Source organism: Dendropsophus ebraccatus, chromosome 3 (genome assembly GCF_027789765.1).
Source record: "Dendropsophus ebraccatus isolate aDenEbr1 chromosome 3, aDenEbr1.pat, whole genome shotgun sequence".
In the NCBI taxonomy this organism is placed as follows: Eukaryota; Metazoa; Chordata; class Amphibia; order Anura; family Hylidae; genus Dendropsophus; species Dendropsophus ebraccatus.
This window is the reverse complement of record NC_091456.1, coordinates 190,117,819-190,134,929: the sequence shown is the minus strand read 5'-3', so window position 1 is coordinate 190,134,929 and position 17,111 is coordinate 190,117,819. Positions and strand designations below refer to the sequence as shown.

Below are 17,111 nucleotides of genomic sequence, written 5' to 3'. Positions count from 1 at the left end.
CATCCACCTATTAACCTACCCCCCCCCTTCCCCCCCCCCTCCCCCGCCCCCCCCCCGACCACCCCCCCACCCCACCCCCCCACCCCACCCCCCCCCCCCACCCCCCATATAGCCCGAGGTATAACCAAGGGCCTCTCTACCTGAGCAATCTCCAGGTTACCTCTGACTACAAATTAACTCATCATAGTCCCTTGTGAGTCAACCATGCGGTGGCCTCAGCGGGAGAGGAGAAAAACCAGGCCTTATCCTCATACTGGATTCTCAGCTTAGCTGGGAAAATGAGCGAATACTTAATGTTGTTTTGTTGCAACCTCTTTTTAACTTGAATAAATTCTGCCCTTTTTTTTTGTGTATCATATGCGTAGTCCGGAAAAAAGAACACTCTATTCCCATTGAACTTAATCTCTCCTGCCTCCCTAACCCTCCTTAGCACCAATTCCTTAACCTGAAAGGAGAGAAACTTAATAAGGAGCGTGCGTGGATGCCCTCCAGGAGGTGGGGGCTTGGCAGGGACCCTATGTGCTCTTTCTATATTATATTTTATTTGATGCTCTTTTGAACTCAGCACTGAGTCCAACCAATCTTGAACGAATTCCACAACTCCTCTACCCTCTACTCCTTCGGGGAGCCCAACCAACCTAACATTGTTCCTCCTCGAACGATCCTCGAGGTCCACTACTTTCCTTTTGAGCGCTACATTGTCCCTTGCCAAACCCTCCACCTCACCCTGGATTTTGACCATATTATCTTCCAAAGCACTGATCCTATTCTCAGCTTCGTTAAACCTTTCTCTTATGTTACTTAAATCCTGCCGTAGCAAATTGATATCACTTCCAATAGCGCCAACTTGCTCTGCCACTGCTGAGATGGAGCTATCACATTTACTTATGGCTGTGAGGATATCCGCCAACCACGGAGGCGGGTCATCTCCCCTCCCATCACCTCCCCCGTCCCTCTCCCCGGCACAATCCCCTCCGATCTTGTTCAGGTCTTTGGATTTACCAGCCGTAGGAGAGTTAAATAATTTGTCGATCTTACCAAGACTTTTCCTAGCCTCTTGTTTAGGGCTGTTATTTTTGTGAGCTTTCCTAGAAGCCATTATACAGGGATCAGGAAAAAAAAAAAAAAAAAAAAAAAGGCAAAACCACTACAACCAGATTTAGTTACTCAGAAATGGCAGGGGCGATGACCCGGCTAGCTATCAGCCCACCCGCAGCCCCACAGTCTCTCTGGTGTGTCAGTCGGCTTCGCTTTGTAAGTCTAACAACCCCCCCCCCAGACAATGAGTCACAGAAGACAATTAGATTAGCAAAACATTCATAGATACAAGCAAAAGTATACACAAAATTATTCCTCCCCACTAAGGGAGAGTCCCTACCGACGCTCTCAGACCTGGCAGGGGGGACCGGAAGAGAGCGCTAGAACAGACCACACAGTAAGGAATTGATTATGTCCAGCAAACAAGAAACCAAGGGGGACCAGCGTGAAAGGGAGCAAAAGGGCATATAAATTATTTCCGCAGATAGAATTAGTGAAAGAGTTAGTAATAATTAGCCAAAGTCATCAAGGAAAAACAGCTTCCGCCAAAGTCACTTATTTCATCTTTCCACCTCATGGAGGAGAAGGTCAGGAACTTGCTGTCTTTCTTCCACTCACTAAGGAGTGAGGGTTACCAACCGCTGTTATAATCGAGAAGGAAAATGTAGGCGTTAGTACAAACGTACAGTCCTCCCCGCCGAAGCAGTTTTAAAGAGAAGTTAGACCCAGTTACCGGTCAGACGTAGCGAAGCAGAGGAATCAGTTCAAGCTGAGGACCGGCACTATGAGCAACATACAAAGATCAGTTGATAGCTTCGTATCTCCAGCCAAACGGGCCAATCCACTTTACTTGTGTCTGTAAAGCAATGTTACTGATTACGATACGATGGTGTCCAACAGATAGTAAATATCAGCTATTATACCATGTTGAGGTTCCTCAAACCGTATGATCCTCCATTTTAAAGTCGGCCATATTGCCCTCCCCCCGTCTGCATGGAGCTGCTATTGATCGCTCCTCCAAACACCACCTAGCCAATATCCCCAGTACCAATAGGGCGGCGCTGCCACCGCCATCCCCACTGGCACAAAAGTGGGATCACCACATCCGGGGGAGAACCCTCTGCCACCGGGTCTCCCCACTGATCTTCCAGCCGCTCCATCGCAGCCCCAGCAAACATAGTTAATAATCGTCTGGCGTCCGAACCATCCTAAGGGGGGGGAGGACCCAGCACAGAACAGTTCAAAGGGTCAGAGGGTGCCATGAGATATAGTCAAAAGGAAACCTCCTTCCAAAGGAGCTTACCCCCTCAGTGCTTCACCAGCAGGCGCAAACAACCAGAGCAGGTTCTCAGGCAGGTTCTCAAGCAGGGCCCGCTCTCACCGGGACCCTGCTTCAAGTGAGGTGCTCTGCAGCTCATCCGTCCGCTCTTATGACGCGCCCTGCCCCACGTGACAGGGCGCATTGGCCGCGGCCCACGTGAGCTCCCCGGGCAGGCGGCCGCGTCTTCACGCAGCCGACACCATGCTGCGCCTGGCTCCCTCATCTTCCGCCATGCTCCGATGCCCGTCTCCGGCAGCCAATCACCCCCCGGACACGCTCCCTCCAGCAGCCCGGGACCCGCGTCCACGCTCGGCCTCCTCCCGCAGGGCGCCGCTGGTCCTCACATAGCTCCGGATCCACGAGGTAACCACAGGAGAGGCGAACCTATCTAGCAGATCGCTGCTCGTTAACATCATTGATCGGACACTCCTCGGCCCGTGGAATAGGACCCTTACGCTTAACATCTTTAAAAGATTCCCTCTGTTTCTGTGTTGCTTTTGAGTAATCTGGAGAGAGTGAAATCTTATTACCATTAAATAGAACTTCTCCGTTCTGCCTCAAATGCCTGAGGATGATGTCCCTATCCCTGCAAGACATAATTTTAACCAACAAAGTTCTAGGCGAGGCGCCCGGAGGGGGCGGCTTAAATGGCACTTGATGTACCCTCTCTACATCAAAATACGGTGAAAGGAGAGAGGCATCCATGTTATCCTTTATCCACTGGACGCAGAAATCAATGCACTTCTCTCCTTCCGCCCCCTCCGGGAGACCCACCATTCTAATATTGGCACGTCGAGACCTGTCCTCCATGTCTGTGAGACGACTAGTCACTGAGCCATAGTTAGATTTAAGGGATTTCATCTCAACCTCCAGGTTTTTTAACTGTGCCTGTATGGGATCTACAGTTTTTTCCACTTTATGAACCCGGTCTCTAATTTTATTGAGATGGTCCCGGATTAATGACACATCCGTGACCAGTCCGCCAATTTGCATCCTCATCTCAGACATTCCAGAGTTACACCTCAGTACTTCTGAGAGGATTTTAGACAACATCAGACACCAGTGCCCCAGGGATAGAAGCTCCGTCCTCTAAGGGCCCTATTCCACAGGCCGAGTAGGGCCCGATCAACGATGTAAACGAGCGCCGATCTGCTAGATCGGCACTCGTTTCCTGGGCCTATTCCACGGCCCAATGATCGATGAGCGAGGGCTGCAGGGACATCATTAACGATGTCCTTGCAGCATCATACATTACCTGTCAGGTCTTCTGCTCCACTCTGTCTTCCTCCCCGGGTCCCGCGTGCTCTAGCTTCAGACTGGCCTGTCAGCTGGCAGGCCACTCAGCCAATCACAGGCCGTGGCGGTCCCGGCCTGTGAGTGGCTAAGCGCTCTGTCAGCTGACCGGCCATTCTGAAGGTAGAGCGCGCGGGACCCGGGGAGGAAGACAGAGCGGAGCAGAAGACCTGACAGGTAATGTATGCTGCTTCTCAAATCATCAAATCGCTATTCAATCGTAGCGATGCGCGGTGGGGGAACGATGATTTTAGGTCTGGCCCTAAATGAACGATCAGCCGATGACACGATCATCGGCTGATCGTTCTCTCTATTCCACCGAGCGATAATCGGCCGATTCGTTACTGTGGAATAGGGCCCTAACTCTAGAGCAGCATAACAAGCTCCTTTGCTCACAGCCCCTGCATTGGGGGAAACATTTTTCTGGCCGCGAGTCTTAGTATTAGTTAAAGGAGATTTAAAATATTTTTCTATCTTCTGGGGCTGTTGCAGATCTTGAACACCCCCGGCCTCCTAGGTTGTGCTTTTGTCGGCATCCTGATCTCTTATCCAGGAGGAGGAAGGTAACGGGACTGCTCCACAAAAGTCTACAAAATAAACATTAGTTATCATTAATGACCCCAGCCAGCGGCCATGAGCTCTATAATACAGGACGGACCTCATACCTTGGAGATACTGCAATATTACAATTAGAAGTCTTCCGGCTATGAGCTGGATCTGGCAATACTAGCCTGCAGATATTACTTGTCACTCTTGGAGTACTTACTGCACCTCAGGAATTCCCCCGGTCCCCCAGTCATATACACAGGAATGCAGGGGTATCAGTGGGGGTATGAGGGTATGCAGTAGTTAGTTCATTCCTGGCTTACAGCTCAGGGTTATAGAAAGATCTTACCGCCTCCACAGGTACTAAGAGCTTTCCCAAGATGTCCGGTGGCAAGTCTCTCAGCCCCACACTCATCCAGCAACGAACCGCAGCCTCCGACTCGACTCCGAGACTGTGAGGCTGCCTCGTGTTAAACCAGCGCGCCATCCCTGGATGTTGCTGCCGGATCTTCTTATGCTATCCTGTCCGCAGCGTAGTCACATGACGGTGCCGAGGATCCCGAGCTTTGCCTGGGGTTGTCCTCTCCTTTGCCGTTTCGAAACCGGCCCTCCCTCGCCGACGATCGGGGTTAGCTTCGCCTGGGAGTTCAAGCCTGGGACTCGTGCTACCAAACCTGACAGTCACTGGACTTGTTTGACAAAAGGTGGTCTTATTCTCTACTTATTCTAACCGTATGATGTCCTCTTATTCAACCCTAGGCTATCTTACACAACCATCCTGGCAGAGTACTGCACCAATTAGCCAAGGTCCAAGGTGGGTTTGGGGGGGGCCGTGTGTACTGTGTTGGGCAGAAACCTCCACCACCCTGACAGTATAGACCCTGGACCGGGGAGTCTCTGTGACGTCTCTTATTCGGGGAGGGTCATCCAGAGAGCTGTGTGGAAGTCTCTGAGCACTTACCAAGGATGTATGTAGCCAGAGGCCAGCCGGGTCGGGGACCTCACTGCACCACGTGACTTATGCAGAAAATGAGAAAAAAGGCCATGATCTGCCCCCAGTAACGCCATGCTGGTTGGGGTCCTGCAGGTTATCGGTATGTAGGGGGTTAGTAGTCCTGTTTTTTATTTGAGAAGAGTTTCCATTACTTTTCCTACTAAGGACGTCATCTCCCCGGCCTCCAGCTTCTAGATTCTTCTCCCTGACACTTCCTGTGGATGGGAACAGATCTGATCATTCTTATTATGTTACATAAAAAAGAGTAACTTTCCATGTCTGCAATATGTGTTAGAGTTCAGTCTGTGTGTGTGAACTCGGCTGGAAGAATCAGCCGAGGCCCGATTTCTTTCTGACCTGTTCACACTTCTTGCTCTGCTGCCAGGGAGCCGACACCCAGTCTCATGCCTTTCTCCTGACTCCTCTCTGGTGCTCGTGGGGTTAAGCCTTCAGGTGTTGCATTCTCCTGAGGCTTGCTCCTTTCTGAGTACAGGGGAGGGCTCCCTGGCTGCTATTGGTGTCTCCTTGCTCCTATCAGGGGCTGGGGGGGGAGCTCTGGTAGCATTTAAGCTGGTGATTTACACCTTGAAGTTGCCAGTGTATGTTTGGTCTCCAGCTACACCAGCGTATCTTATTGTTCTGCTTGCTATTTGACACTTGGACTTCGCATTTGCCTCTGCCTCATCCTCTGTACTGCGTTACTTCTTGTGTTTGACCTAGGACCGGACTCTGTTTACCCCCTGTTTGCTGATTCAGATTTTAACGTGACCTCCTGTTGCTGACTCGGACTGCCTGAACTGTTTGTATATACCTATCTGTGTGTACTGTCTACCTCCCCGTATCCCTAGGTAAGCTAGGGACTGTCGCCCAGTTGCTGCCCTAGGGGTTAGCCTAGGGGTGCAAGCAGGTAGGGACAGGGGTTGCGGGTCTAGACAAGGGACTTCCATCTTCCCGGACCCCAGGACTCCCTGACAATATGTATAAGCTTCTATTACTGGGAAATAAGAGAAATGGTGTTTTCTCCTTTGCAGATGATTCTACCAGGAGCTCAGGGGGACATCAGATCTCCTCAGAGGATCATATCACACAAGATACATATGAGGAGCCGTCCACTATCCCAGATACACCCTCAGCCCCTCACAGCAAAGATCTCTCATCTCATCCTGTTATACAAGTCCCATCTTCTGCTCCATCACAGCAAGCTGACATTTACAGAGAAGACGATGAACATCAAAGAGAAAATACAGGAAAGACTCAGTTTTCAGATTTACAACACGAAAAATATCTTACAGGGGAGAAGGCAGTTTCATGTTCAGAATGTGGCAAATGTTTTAATCAGAAATCAGATTTTGTTAGGCATAGGAGAAATCACACAGGCGAGAAGCCACCTTCATGTTCGGAATGTGAGAAATATTTTAATCAAAAATCAGATCTTGTTAATCATCAGAGAAATCACATGGGGGAGAAGCCATTTTCATGTTCAGAATGTGGGAAATGTTTTAAAAGCAAATCAAAACTTGTTGAACATCAAAGAATTCACACAGGAGAGAAGCCATTTTCATGTTTAGAATGTGGGAAATGTTTTAAAAGCAAATCAAAACTTGTTGAACATCAAAGAATTCACACAGGAGAGAAGCCATTTTCATGTTTAGAATGTGGGAAATGTTTTATTCGGATATCTGATCTTGTTACACATCAGAGAACTCACACAGGGGAGAAGCCATTTTCATGTTCAGAATGTGGGAAATGTTTTAAAAGCAAATCAAAACTTGTTGAACATCAAAGAATTCACACAGGGGAGAAGCCATTTTCATGTTTAGAATGTGGGAAATGTTTCATTCAAAGATCAAAGCTTGTTAACCATGAAAGAATTCACACAGGGGAGAAGCCATTTTCATGTTCAGAATGTGGGAAATGTTTTACTGAGAAATCATGTCTAGTTAAGCATCAGAGAACTCACACTGGGGAGAAGCCATTTTCATGTTCAGAATGTGAGAAATCTTTTAAAAGCAAATCAAAACTTGTTGAACATCAAAGAATTCACACAGGAGAGAAGCTATTTTCATGTTCAGAATGTGGGAAATGTTTCATTAAGAGATCAAAGCTTGTTACCCATGAAAGAATTCACACAGGGGAGAAGCCATTTTCATGTTCAGAATGTGGGAAATGTTTTATTGAGAAATCAGGTCTAGTTAAGCATCAACGAGCTCACACAGGGGAAAAGCCATTTTCTTGTTCAGAATGTGGGAAATGTTTTACTGAGAAATCAGGTCTAGTTAAGCATCAGAGAACTCACACTGGGGAGAAGCCATTTTCATGTTCAGAATGTGGGAAATGTTTCATTCAAAGATCAAAGCTTGTTTACCATGAAAGAATTCACACAGGGGAGAAGCCATTTTCATGTTCAGAATGTGGGAAATGTTTTACTGAGAAATCATTTCTAGTTAAGCATCAGAGAACTCACAGTGGGGAGAAGGCATTTTCATGTTTGGAATGTGGGAAATGTTTTATTCGGATATCTGATCTTGTTACGCATCAGAGAACTCACACAGGGGAGAAGCCATTTTCATGTTCAGAATGTGGGAAATGTTTTAAAAACAAATCAAAACTTGTTGAACATCAAAGAATTCACACAGGAGAGAAGCCATTTTCATGTTTAGAATGTGGGAAATGTTTCATGCAAAGATCAAAGCTTGTTAACCATGAAAGAATTCACACAGGGGAGAAGCCATTTTCATGTTCAGAATGTGGGAAATGTTTTACTGAGAAATCATGTCTAGTTAAGCATCAGAGAACTCACACTGGGGAGAAGCCATTTTTATGTTCAGAATGTGGGAAATGTTTTATTCGGAAATCAGATCTTGTTACGCATCAGAGAATTCACACTGGGGAGAAGCCATTTTCATGTTTGGAATGTGGGAAATGTTTTATTCGGAAATCATATCTTGTTACACATCAGAGAACTCACACAGGGGAGAAGCCATTTTCATGTTCAGATTGTGGGAAATGTTTTAATTTGAAATCATATCTTGTGGTTCATGAAAAAAATCACAAAAGGGAGCAGCCATTTTCCAATTGACAATGAGGTTAATGAATATAAAGAATTCTAAAGGATGATTAAGGAAAATCTGCTTATTATAGTAAAAAATAGAGATGAGTGAATTTACAGTAGGAACGAAGGGAATGGCTTCTTTCCTATCTGCATTCTGCTCATCAGGCTGCCGGCTTTGAAGTCTGCTTGAAAAGATGGATCCAGTCCTGGGAAAGTTTCATAGGACTGGATCCATCTTTTCCCAGCACCTGGTGAGGAGCGGCATGGAGCGGAGCAGACATAAAAGATTGCAGCCTGATGAGCAGATGTCAGATAGAAACAAAGTGATTCCCTTCATTCCTACTGTAAATTCTCTCATGTCTAGTAGAATAGTAATGTGTACAGTCATGGCCAAAAGTTTTGAGAATGACACAAATATTCTATTTTCAAATGTCTGCTGCCCTCTCTTTTTTATGTGTGTTTGTCAGATGTTTTTATCTCATACAGAAATATAATTGCACAATCAATGCTTACATTTTGTCAGAATTGTTGGTTTCTGTTTGTCCACCTGTCTCTTGATGATTGACCACAAGTTCTATATGGGATTAAGATCTGGGGAGTTTCCAGGCCATGGACCCAAAATCTCTGTGTTTTTTTTTTTTGCAAACATATTTTTTATTTTGAGTAAAGGCATGTCATAGAAGTACAACAATGAAGAGTATAATGACAATCAAAGTCATCCGGGATATGCCAACATTTATGCCCAAATTAGAACCAAATAACCCCCCCTCCCCATCCCCCTCCCTTCCCAATCCTGCGAAGTGGGGTCCCGCCAACCCCTAGGCCTTTTCTATCCCTAGTCCGGAAGGCGCAACTCACCGAGAGAGCCTGCGACATCCGCTTGCAGATACCATTTGGTATTCCGGAATGGTCTCATTACTGCATAGATCTCCTCTGGTTCCAAGAAGGACACAATAAATTTCCTCCATTTCTTAATAAATGATTTGACCTAGGTTTCCCTTTGGGGTTCCGCATCCAGCTGATCCATTAGCAGATATCTCTTTACCTGAGAGAGGACATGATCTGTAGTAGGGATTTCTGGTACTAACCATCTAGCAAGTAAGCATCTTTTGGCAACTAAGAGAAATATATGGACCAGTCGGGGAACAGTGGCTCCAGTCGGGGAAATGTGAAGCACCATCATGTGGGGATCCACTGGCACAGATATGTGCAGTTTGTGCTGTAACAACTCTGTCAAGGCACGCCAAAATGGCATCACCTTCATGCAGATGTAAAGCCCATGATATAAATCAGTCAGTGGATCTCCACAATTGGGGCATGCTACAATCCTATCCGAGTGATCGGGTGTCCTAGGTGCATTGAATCCGTATGTGGCATGATGTGTGATTTTATAGAAAGTTTCCCTCTATTGTTCGCAGATAATTGCCGACCGTACATCCACCCAACTCTTCTATCTGTTCGGTAAGGTCAGGCAAGGGTAATTTTTCACTCCAATATTTAAACAGTGAAGGGAATGTTCCTGTAGTACAGGCATCCCGCAGTGTTGCATTAAGAGAGGCTAGAGAATGGGTGGCATTAGTAGATTCAATATAGCCCCAGAGAGGGTTAGATGTCAGTTCCCCTCGCAAATCCCTGAGTCTAGAGAACAAAAAACTTTTTATCTGGCCATATTCCAAAAAGTGTCGTGAAGTTAAGCCATAAGCCGACTGGACCTCCTGGAAGGTCAAGTATCTAGATTCCGACGTGTTAATCAAGGCAGAAGTAGTGTGAATACCAACCCTCCTCCATTGTTGGAAAGACGGGTGAGAATTTGATACATCAAATTCCGGGTGATGCCATAAGTCCATATAGGAGCTCATTAGCATGGGCAGGCCTAACAGCTTACGCGCATGTTGCCATCCTTTGATGGTATCCCTAAACAGGATGCTGTTTTTTATGTCCTTAGGTAGTTTTGCAAACCTTGTGTGAAGAAGTCCATTAAAAGACCATGGCGTTACCATTTGCGATTCTAGGGTGAAATTGGAATATGTGCTGGAACCCCTCAACCAGTCTACACCGTGGCGTAATAGACAAGCCAAGTTATAACACCTTACATCAGGTAGATTAAGCCCCCCTTTCAGTTGTGGTAGAATCAGCTTTTTACGAGCTATTCTCGGACGTTTGCCAGCCCATATGAACTTAGTAAAGGCCGAAGCGAGCAAAGAAACATCCACATGTCTGAGTAGCACCGGTATAGTCTGTAGAGGATACAGCAGTTTTCCAAAGCCCATAATTTTTAGCAGCGACACCCGTGCCAGCAGAGGGAGAGGAAGAGAAGACCATCTCGTTAGGTCTGCCTGTAGTTTTTTAAATAGAGGAGGAAAATTCAGTGAGTATAAGGAGCTAGCTACTTTTCCTATCCTAATTCCCAGATATGTTATATGTTTGGCCGCCTGTTTAACCAGGAGCGGTGGATCACCCCTCCTCCCTTCCGAACCAACGGGAGACAGCATTAGGAGTTCACTTTTGTCTATGTTTACCTTGAAACCTGAGTAGGAGCCAAAGAGCTCCAAATGACGGAAGACAGCCGCTAAATCTTCCCTGGGACGGTCTAAGAAGACGAGGATGTCATCCGCAAAAAATGTACATTTTAACTCCATGGTCCCCACCGTTATTCCTGTGAAATCTCTGGCTTTTTGTAGTCTACGCGACAAGGGTTCTATGGCCAAATTAAATAACAACGGGGGCAACGGGCACCCTTGCCGCGTTCCCTTAAGTAGTGCAAAGGGCCTGGAAAGAAAGCCCGGGGTGTGTATTCTAGCGTGGGGGGAGGAATATAGCCCATGTAGGAAGGACAAGAAAGCTCCACCAAAGCCCATTGCTCCCAATACCTGGAACATCCCTCCCCAGCTCACACTGTCGAACGCTTTTTCAGCATCTATGGACAGGAGAGCTGGGGATGGACGTCCATGGGGTCTCAACTTCACCCCGTCCAACACGGCCATAACTTTTCGGATATTGGCTACTGCCGCTCTTCCCCGGACAAAGCTCACCTGGGCCGGGGAAATCAGATCCGGTAGGATCATGGCCAACCTATCTGCCATGATTTTGGATATGATCTTTAAGTCTAAATTTAATAGTGAGATGGGTCTATAGGAATTTGGATTTAGGGGATCCTTTCCGGGTTTCAACAGAACCTTGATGTAAGCCGTGTTGGACGAGATCGGAACCGGTTCCCCCTCCATGTAAAGAGAGTATAAGGATAAGAGAGAAGGTGTGATTTCCTCGCTAAGGATTAAAAAAAAAATCCTCTGTTAGGCCATCAGGGCCAGGGGCCTTATGGGCATTGAGTTGGGAGATTACACTCTTAATCTCCTCCGCCGTCACGGGTGAATTAAGTAATGTCCTATCCTCTTCAGAAAGTTCAGGGAGACCCTGAAGGAAGTCTGGAGGCGCAGTCTGGGCAATAACATCTGATGTGTATAATTTATGATAAAAGGTTTGCAAAACACCATTAATTTCCTGAGGATGCTTCCTAACCACCCCCGCCATGTCTCTCAGCTGAGTAATGTGTTGAGGGGAATAGGGACCTTTCGCATATCTCGCTTGTTCCCATGTCTGAACAAAAGGGAATCAAAGTGGGAGCGATGCAAGTCCTCTCCTCAACCACGACTCTTAATTTGATCGAGCCAGTTGCCAAGCCTCTCTGGTGACATCTGAGGGGAACTGTAGGAATTTAGTGTAAGTTTCGCTCAAAGTGGCACTGTAGATTGCCACAGCAGAGGTAATCACTTTTTGTTTGGAGGCTTTATAAGCCATTATGCGCCATTATGCTCTACCGCAGGAGACCCATGGACTTCCTTGACCCAGAGTTTCCTCATCCTGAAAAAGTCTGTAGAGTCAAGATGGGTCTCCTGCAGGAGAGCCAGATCAGGCTTTAGTTTTTTCAGATGGCGCAGTATTGCAACCCTTTTGTGAGGAGACCTGAGGCCTTTGACATTCCATGTCACTATCTGAAACATGGTAAGGCCAGTAGCGAGGTATGCAGCCCCAGGGATTTCAGAAGGAGGAACCCACTTTGCAGGAAGCGTCTTCAGGGGTACGATAGTTGGACATCGAGCCATCCGGATGGAACACTTGCAGCACGGCCGGGTAGAGGAGAGCAAAACGGATTTGTTTCTCGAAAAGCATGGTGCAGAGTGGGGAAAATAGCTTGCGTCGCCTAGTAGTCTCAGCGGAGTAATCCCCGAACATTAGCAATTTAGCTCCTTGAAGCATAAGATCCGAGCCCTTCCGTCTAAAGGCCTTCATAATGTCAGTCTTATCTACATAGTCCAGGTATCGTACAATTACTTGCCTCGGACGTATTCTTTGCTGAAGTGCCGGGTGGGATACCTCTATGGGAGCTTCCGGTCTGGGCCTAAACGATGTGCCCTTTCCACCTTGCAGACACGGTCCAAGCCCAACAGTTTAGGAATGGTAGACTCACAAAGTACTGCAAGGTCTCGTTGTGCCACCGATTCAGGGAGCCCGATCACACGCAAATTATTTCTCCTGGATCGGTCTTCTAAGTCCTGGAGTTTGTCCCATAATCTGCGATTTTCTTCAGTAAGGTCAGACAGTATAGTCTCCACCGAGGGTGACACTTCCTCCAGCATCTCCAGCATTTGCATCTCGGCGGCGGCCATGATGGGCTATCTCCGTCTGCATCTGTTGCAAGGAGGAGGATACAGTAGCCACTAAGGTATCCTGAATATCGGGCGCTATTCTTTTGGCCACCTCGAGTGCCAACTTCTTGTAGTCAATCCTCACCGAATCTTGTTCCTCATCCGAATAGCATACGGAAGAGTGGGAGGGAGAGTTAGCCCGCGATTCTGGAGCGGAGGCTGGAGCAGCCATCTTAGTTCCCTGCGCCGCCTCCTTCTCGGACTTGCTTTGCCCTTTTCCTCGGACTTTCCCCATGGTCAGGACGAATCGGTCCATCCAACTTCTCACCCGGGTGAGAGTCTGGCGTTCAGGGTGCCTTTAGTCTTCCGTTGTGCGGGTCTAAAGCTAGGATATGTGAGGTCTCTCACGGAGCTCCGGTCCTGCACGTCTTTACAGTATGGCGCCGGAACCGGAAGTAAATCTCTATGTTTTGTTCCCTGAGCCATTTAGTCATCACCTTTGCTTTATGGCAAGGTGCTCCATCATGCTGGAAAAGGCATTGTTGATCGCCAAACTGCTCTTGGATGGGTGGGTGAAGTTGCTCTTGGAGGACATTCTGGTCCCATTCTTTATTTATGGCTGTGAGGGAGCCGATTCCCTTGGCTGAGAAACAACCCTACACATGAATGGTTTCAGGATGCTTTACAGTTGGCATGAGAAAAGGCTGGTGGTAGCGCTCACCTCGTCTTCTCCGAATAAGCTGTTTTCCAGATGTCCCAAACTATCAGAAAGGGGATTTATCAGAGAAAATGACTTTCCCCCAGTCCTCAGCAGTCCACTCCCTGTACCTTTTGCAGAATATCAGTCTGTCCCTGATGTTTTTTCTGGAGAGAGGTGACTTTTTTGCTGCCCTCCTTGAGACCAGGCCTTGCTCCAAGAGTCTCAGCCTCACAGTGCGTGCAGATGCCCTCACACCTGCCTGCTGCCATTCCTGAGCAAGCTCTGCACTGCTGGTAGCCCGATCCGGCAGCTGAAACACTTTTAAGAGACGGTCCTGGCACTTGCTGGTCTTGGGCGCCCTGGAGCTTTTTTGGCAACAATGGAACCTCTCTCCTTAAAGTTCTTGATGATGCGATAGATTGTTGACTGAGGTGCAATCTTTCTAGCTGCGATACTCTTCCCTGTTAGGCCATTTTTGTGCAGTGCAATGATGACTGCACGTGTTTCTTTAGAGATAACTATGGTTAACAGAAGAGAAACAATGATGCCAAGCACCAGCCTCCTTTTAAAGTGTCCAGTGGTGTCATTCTTACTTAATCATGACAGATTGATCATCAACACCCACACCTGTGTTAATGGAGCAATCACTGAAACGATGTTAGCTGGTCCTTTTAAAGCAGGGCTGCAATGATGTTGAAATGTGTTTTGGGGGATAAAGTTCATTTTCTAGGCAAATATTGACTTAGCAAGTACTTGCTGTTAAGCTGATCACTATATAACATTCTGGAGTATATGCAAATTGCCATTTTAAAAACTGAAGCAGTAGACTTTGTAAAATTTAATATTTGTATCATTCTCAAAACTTTTGGCCATGACTGTATATTATTAGTAAGTGTACTCACTGCACTTACTGACCGCAGCTCCCTGTGTACCCTATAGAGCTATAATCAGCCCCCCCCCTCTGCCCATGGTGAGACTAACAATTCCCTCCATAGTGTTATTATCTATTCAGTCTCCTTCCCCCAGTACAAAATAACATGAAAAAAAATGTGAAAAAATGCATTTTTCCAACTTTGAAACTTGTCTGCTTATACAGAAAATGGTTATACCACATAAATTATATATTAAATAGCATTAGCAACATGTCTACTTTATGTTGGCGGCATTTATTAAACTATCTTTCTTTTTTTTTTTTTTTAGACAATAAAAAACTTAAAACATTAGCAGCAATTTTCCAAATTTTTAGTAAAATTTCAAAATCAGATATTTTTAGAGACCTGTTCAGATTTAGGCTGGGTTCACACTATGTATATTTGAGGCTGTATTTGGTCCTCATGTCAGGTCCTCATAGCAACCAAAACCAGGAGTGGATTGAAAACACAGAAAGGATCTGTTCACATAATGTTGTAATTGAGTGGATGGCTGCCATATAACGGTAATAAACTTCCATTATTTCAATACAACAGCCGTTGTTTTAAAATAACAGAAAATATTTGCCATTAAATGGCGGCCATCCACTCAATTACAACATTATGTGAACAGATCCTTTCTGTGTTTTCAATCCACTCCTGGTTTTGGTTACTATACAGCCTCAAATATACAGCCTCAAATATACGTAGTGTGAACATAGCCTTAAAATGTATTTGAGGGGACTGTATGTTAGAAAGCACCACAAAGCACCCCATTTCAGAAACTGCACCCCCCCACACTCTGCAAAAGCACATCCAAAAAGTTTTTTTAACCCTTTAGGGGAATCACAGAAATTAACGCTAAGTGTGTAAGAAATTAGAAAATTTTAATTGTCTGTGCAGAGATTTTATTGTAATCCAATATTTTTCATAATTATAAACTTACCAGAGAAATGCACCCCAATATTTATTGCCCCGTTTCTGCAGTTTATAGAAATACCCCATATGTGGCCCTATTGCGCTATTTGACGCAACCACAAGCCTCAGATATAAAGGAGCGCCTAGTGAATTTCAACGCCTCCGTTATACAGTATTTGGTTATTTTTGACTGTACCACTTCAGGCTGGCAGAGGCTCTGGGGTGCCAAAACCTAAAAAACACCCCTAAAGGGACACCATTTAGAAAGCTACACCCCTCGAGGAATGTAACAAGGGGTGCGGTGAGCATTTGGACCCCGCAGGTGCTTCACAGATTTTCATAACAATATGGTGTAAAAAAGGAAAAATTCTATTTTTTACACTAAAACGTTGTTCTAGCCTTTAATTTTCATTTTTATAAGGGGATAAAAGAAAAAAAAATACAAAACGTGTAGCGCAGTTTCTCCCGAATACGGAAATACCCCACATGTGGACATAAGGTGCCAAGCGGGCGCAGGACGAGCCTCCAAAGGGAAGGAGCGCCAATTGGCTTTTGGAAGCTGGATTTCACTGGAATGGATTTCAAGGGCCATGTCGCATTTACAGAGCCCTCGTGCTGCCAAGACACTGGAAACCCCCCACAAGTGACCCCATTCTGGAAACTACACCCCTCAAGGAATCTAACAAGGGGTGCAGTGAGCATATGGACCCCACTGGTGACGGGCACAAATGTGGAACAATGTGACGTGAAAGGGAAAATTTTAAATTTTTCACTTTCACGGCACAAATGTGCCCGTTATCAAGGGGTCCATATCCTCACTGCACCCCTTGTTACATTCCCTGAGGGGTGTAGTTTCCAGAATGGGGTCACTTGTGGGGGGTTCAACTGTCTTGGCAACACAGAGGCCTTTTAAATACAACAAGGCCCTCGAAATCTATTCCAGCCAAATCCAGCCTTCAAAAACCAAATGGCGCTCCTTCCCTTCGGAGGATTACCCTGCACCCGCATGGCGCTTTATGTCCACATGTGTGGTATTTCTGTACTCAGGGGAAATTGCTCTACACATTTTGTGTTTTTTTTTTTATCCCCTTGTGAAAATGAAAAAAATCAAGATAAGATTAATTAAAATTAATTAATTAAAAATTTTTACACTAAATGTTGTTCCAGCCTTTATTTTTTCTATTTCCACAAGGGCTTTAAAATAAAATGAACACAAAACGTGTAGGGTAATTTCCCCTGAGTACGAAAATACCCCACATGTGGGCATAATGTGCCATATGGGCACAGGGCGAGCCACCAAAGGGACAGAGCGCCATTTAGAGGCTGGAATGGAGGATGGAGGCCATGTCGCAATTACAAAGCTCCTGTGCTGCCAGGACATTAGAAACCCCCCACAAGTGACCCCATTCTGGTACGTACACCCCTCAAGGAATCTAACAAGGGGTGCAGTGAGCATATTGACCCCACTGGTGACTAGCACATATGTAGGACATGTAGTGTGAAAATAAAAAATATTTTTTTTTCCATTTTCACAGCACAAATGTGCCCGTCACCAGGGGGCCATATCCCCGCTGCCCCCCTTGTTACAGTGCTGGCCAAAAGTATTGGGACCCCTGCAATTCTGTCAGATAATACTCAGTTTCTTTCAGAAAATAATTGCAATCACAAAGGCTTTGGTAATAATATCTTCATTTA

The 17,111-nt window shown here is 46.1% G+C and overlaps 1 protein-coding gene across 2 annotated transcripts in view; it reads left to right on the top strand.

Moving 5' to 3' along the window:
- LOC138786708 (zinc finger protein 420-like) overlaps positions 1-17,111 on the top strand; it is a 77,417-nt gene that overhangs the window by 37,111 nt on the left and 23,195 nt on the right. Inside the window, exon 4 of one of the 2 annotated variants that reach the window (XM_069963704.1) lies at positions 6,224-8,230. In XM_069963704.1, coding sequence (XP_069819805.1) covers positions 6,224-8,230 — 2,007 coding nt within the window. Of the gene's footprint in view, positions 1-6,223; positions 8,757-17,111 lie in introns of those variants that run through there. The other variant, XM_069963702.1, reaches the window with a different exon arrangement.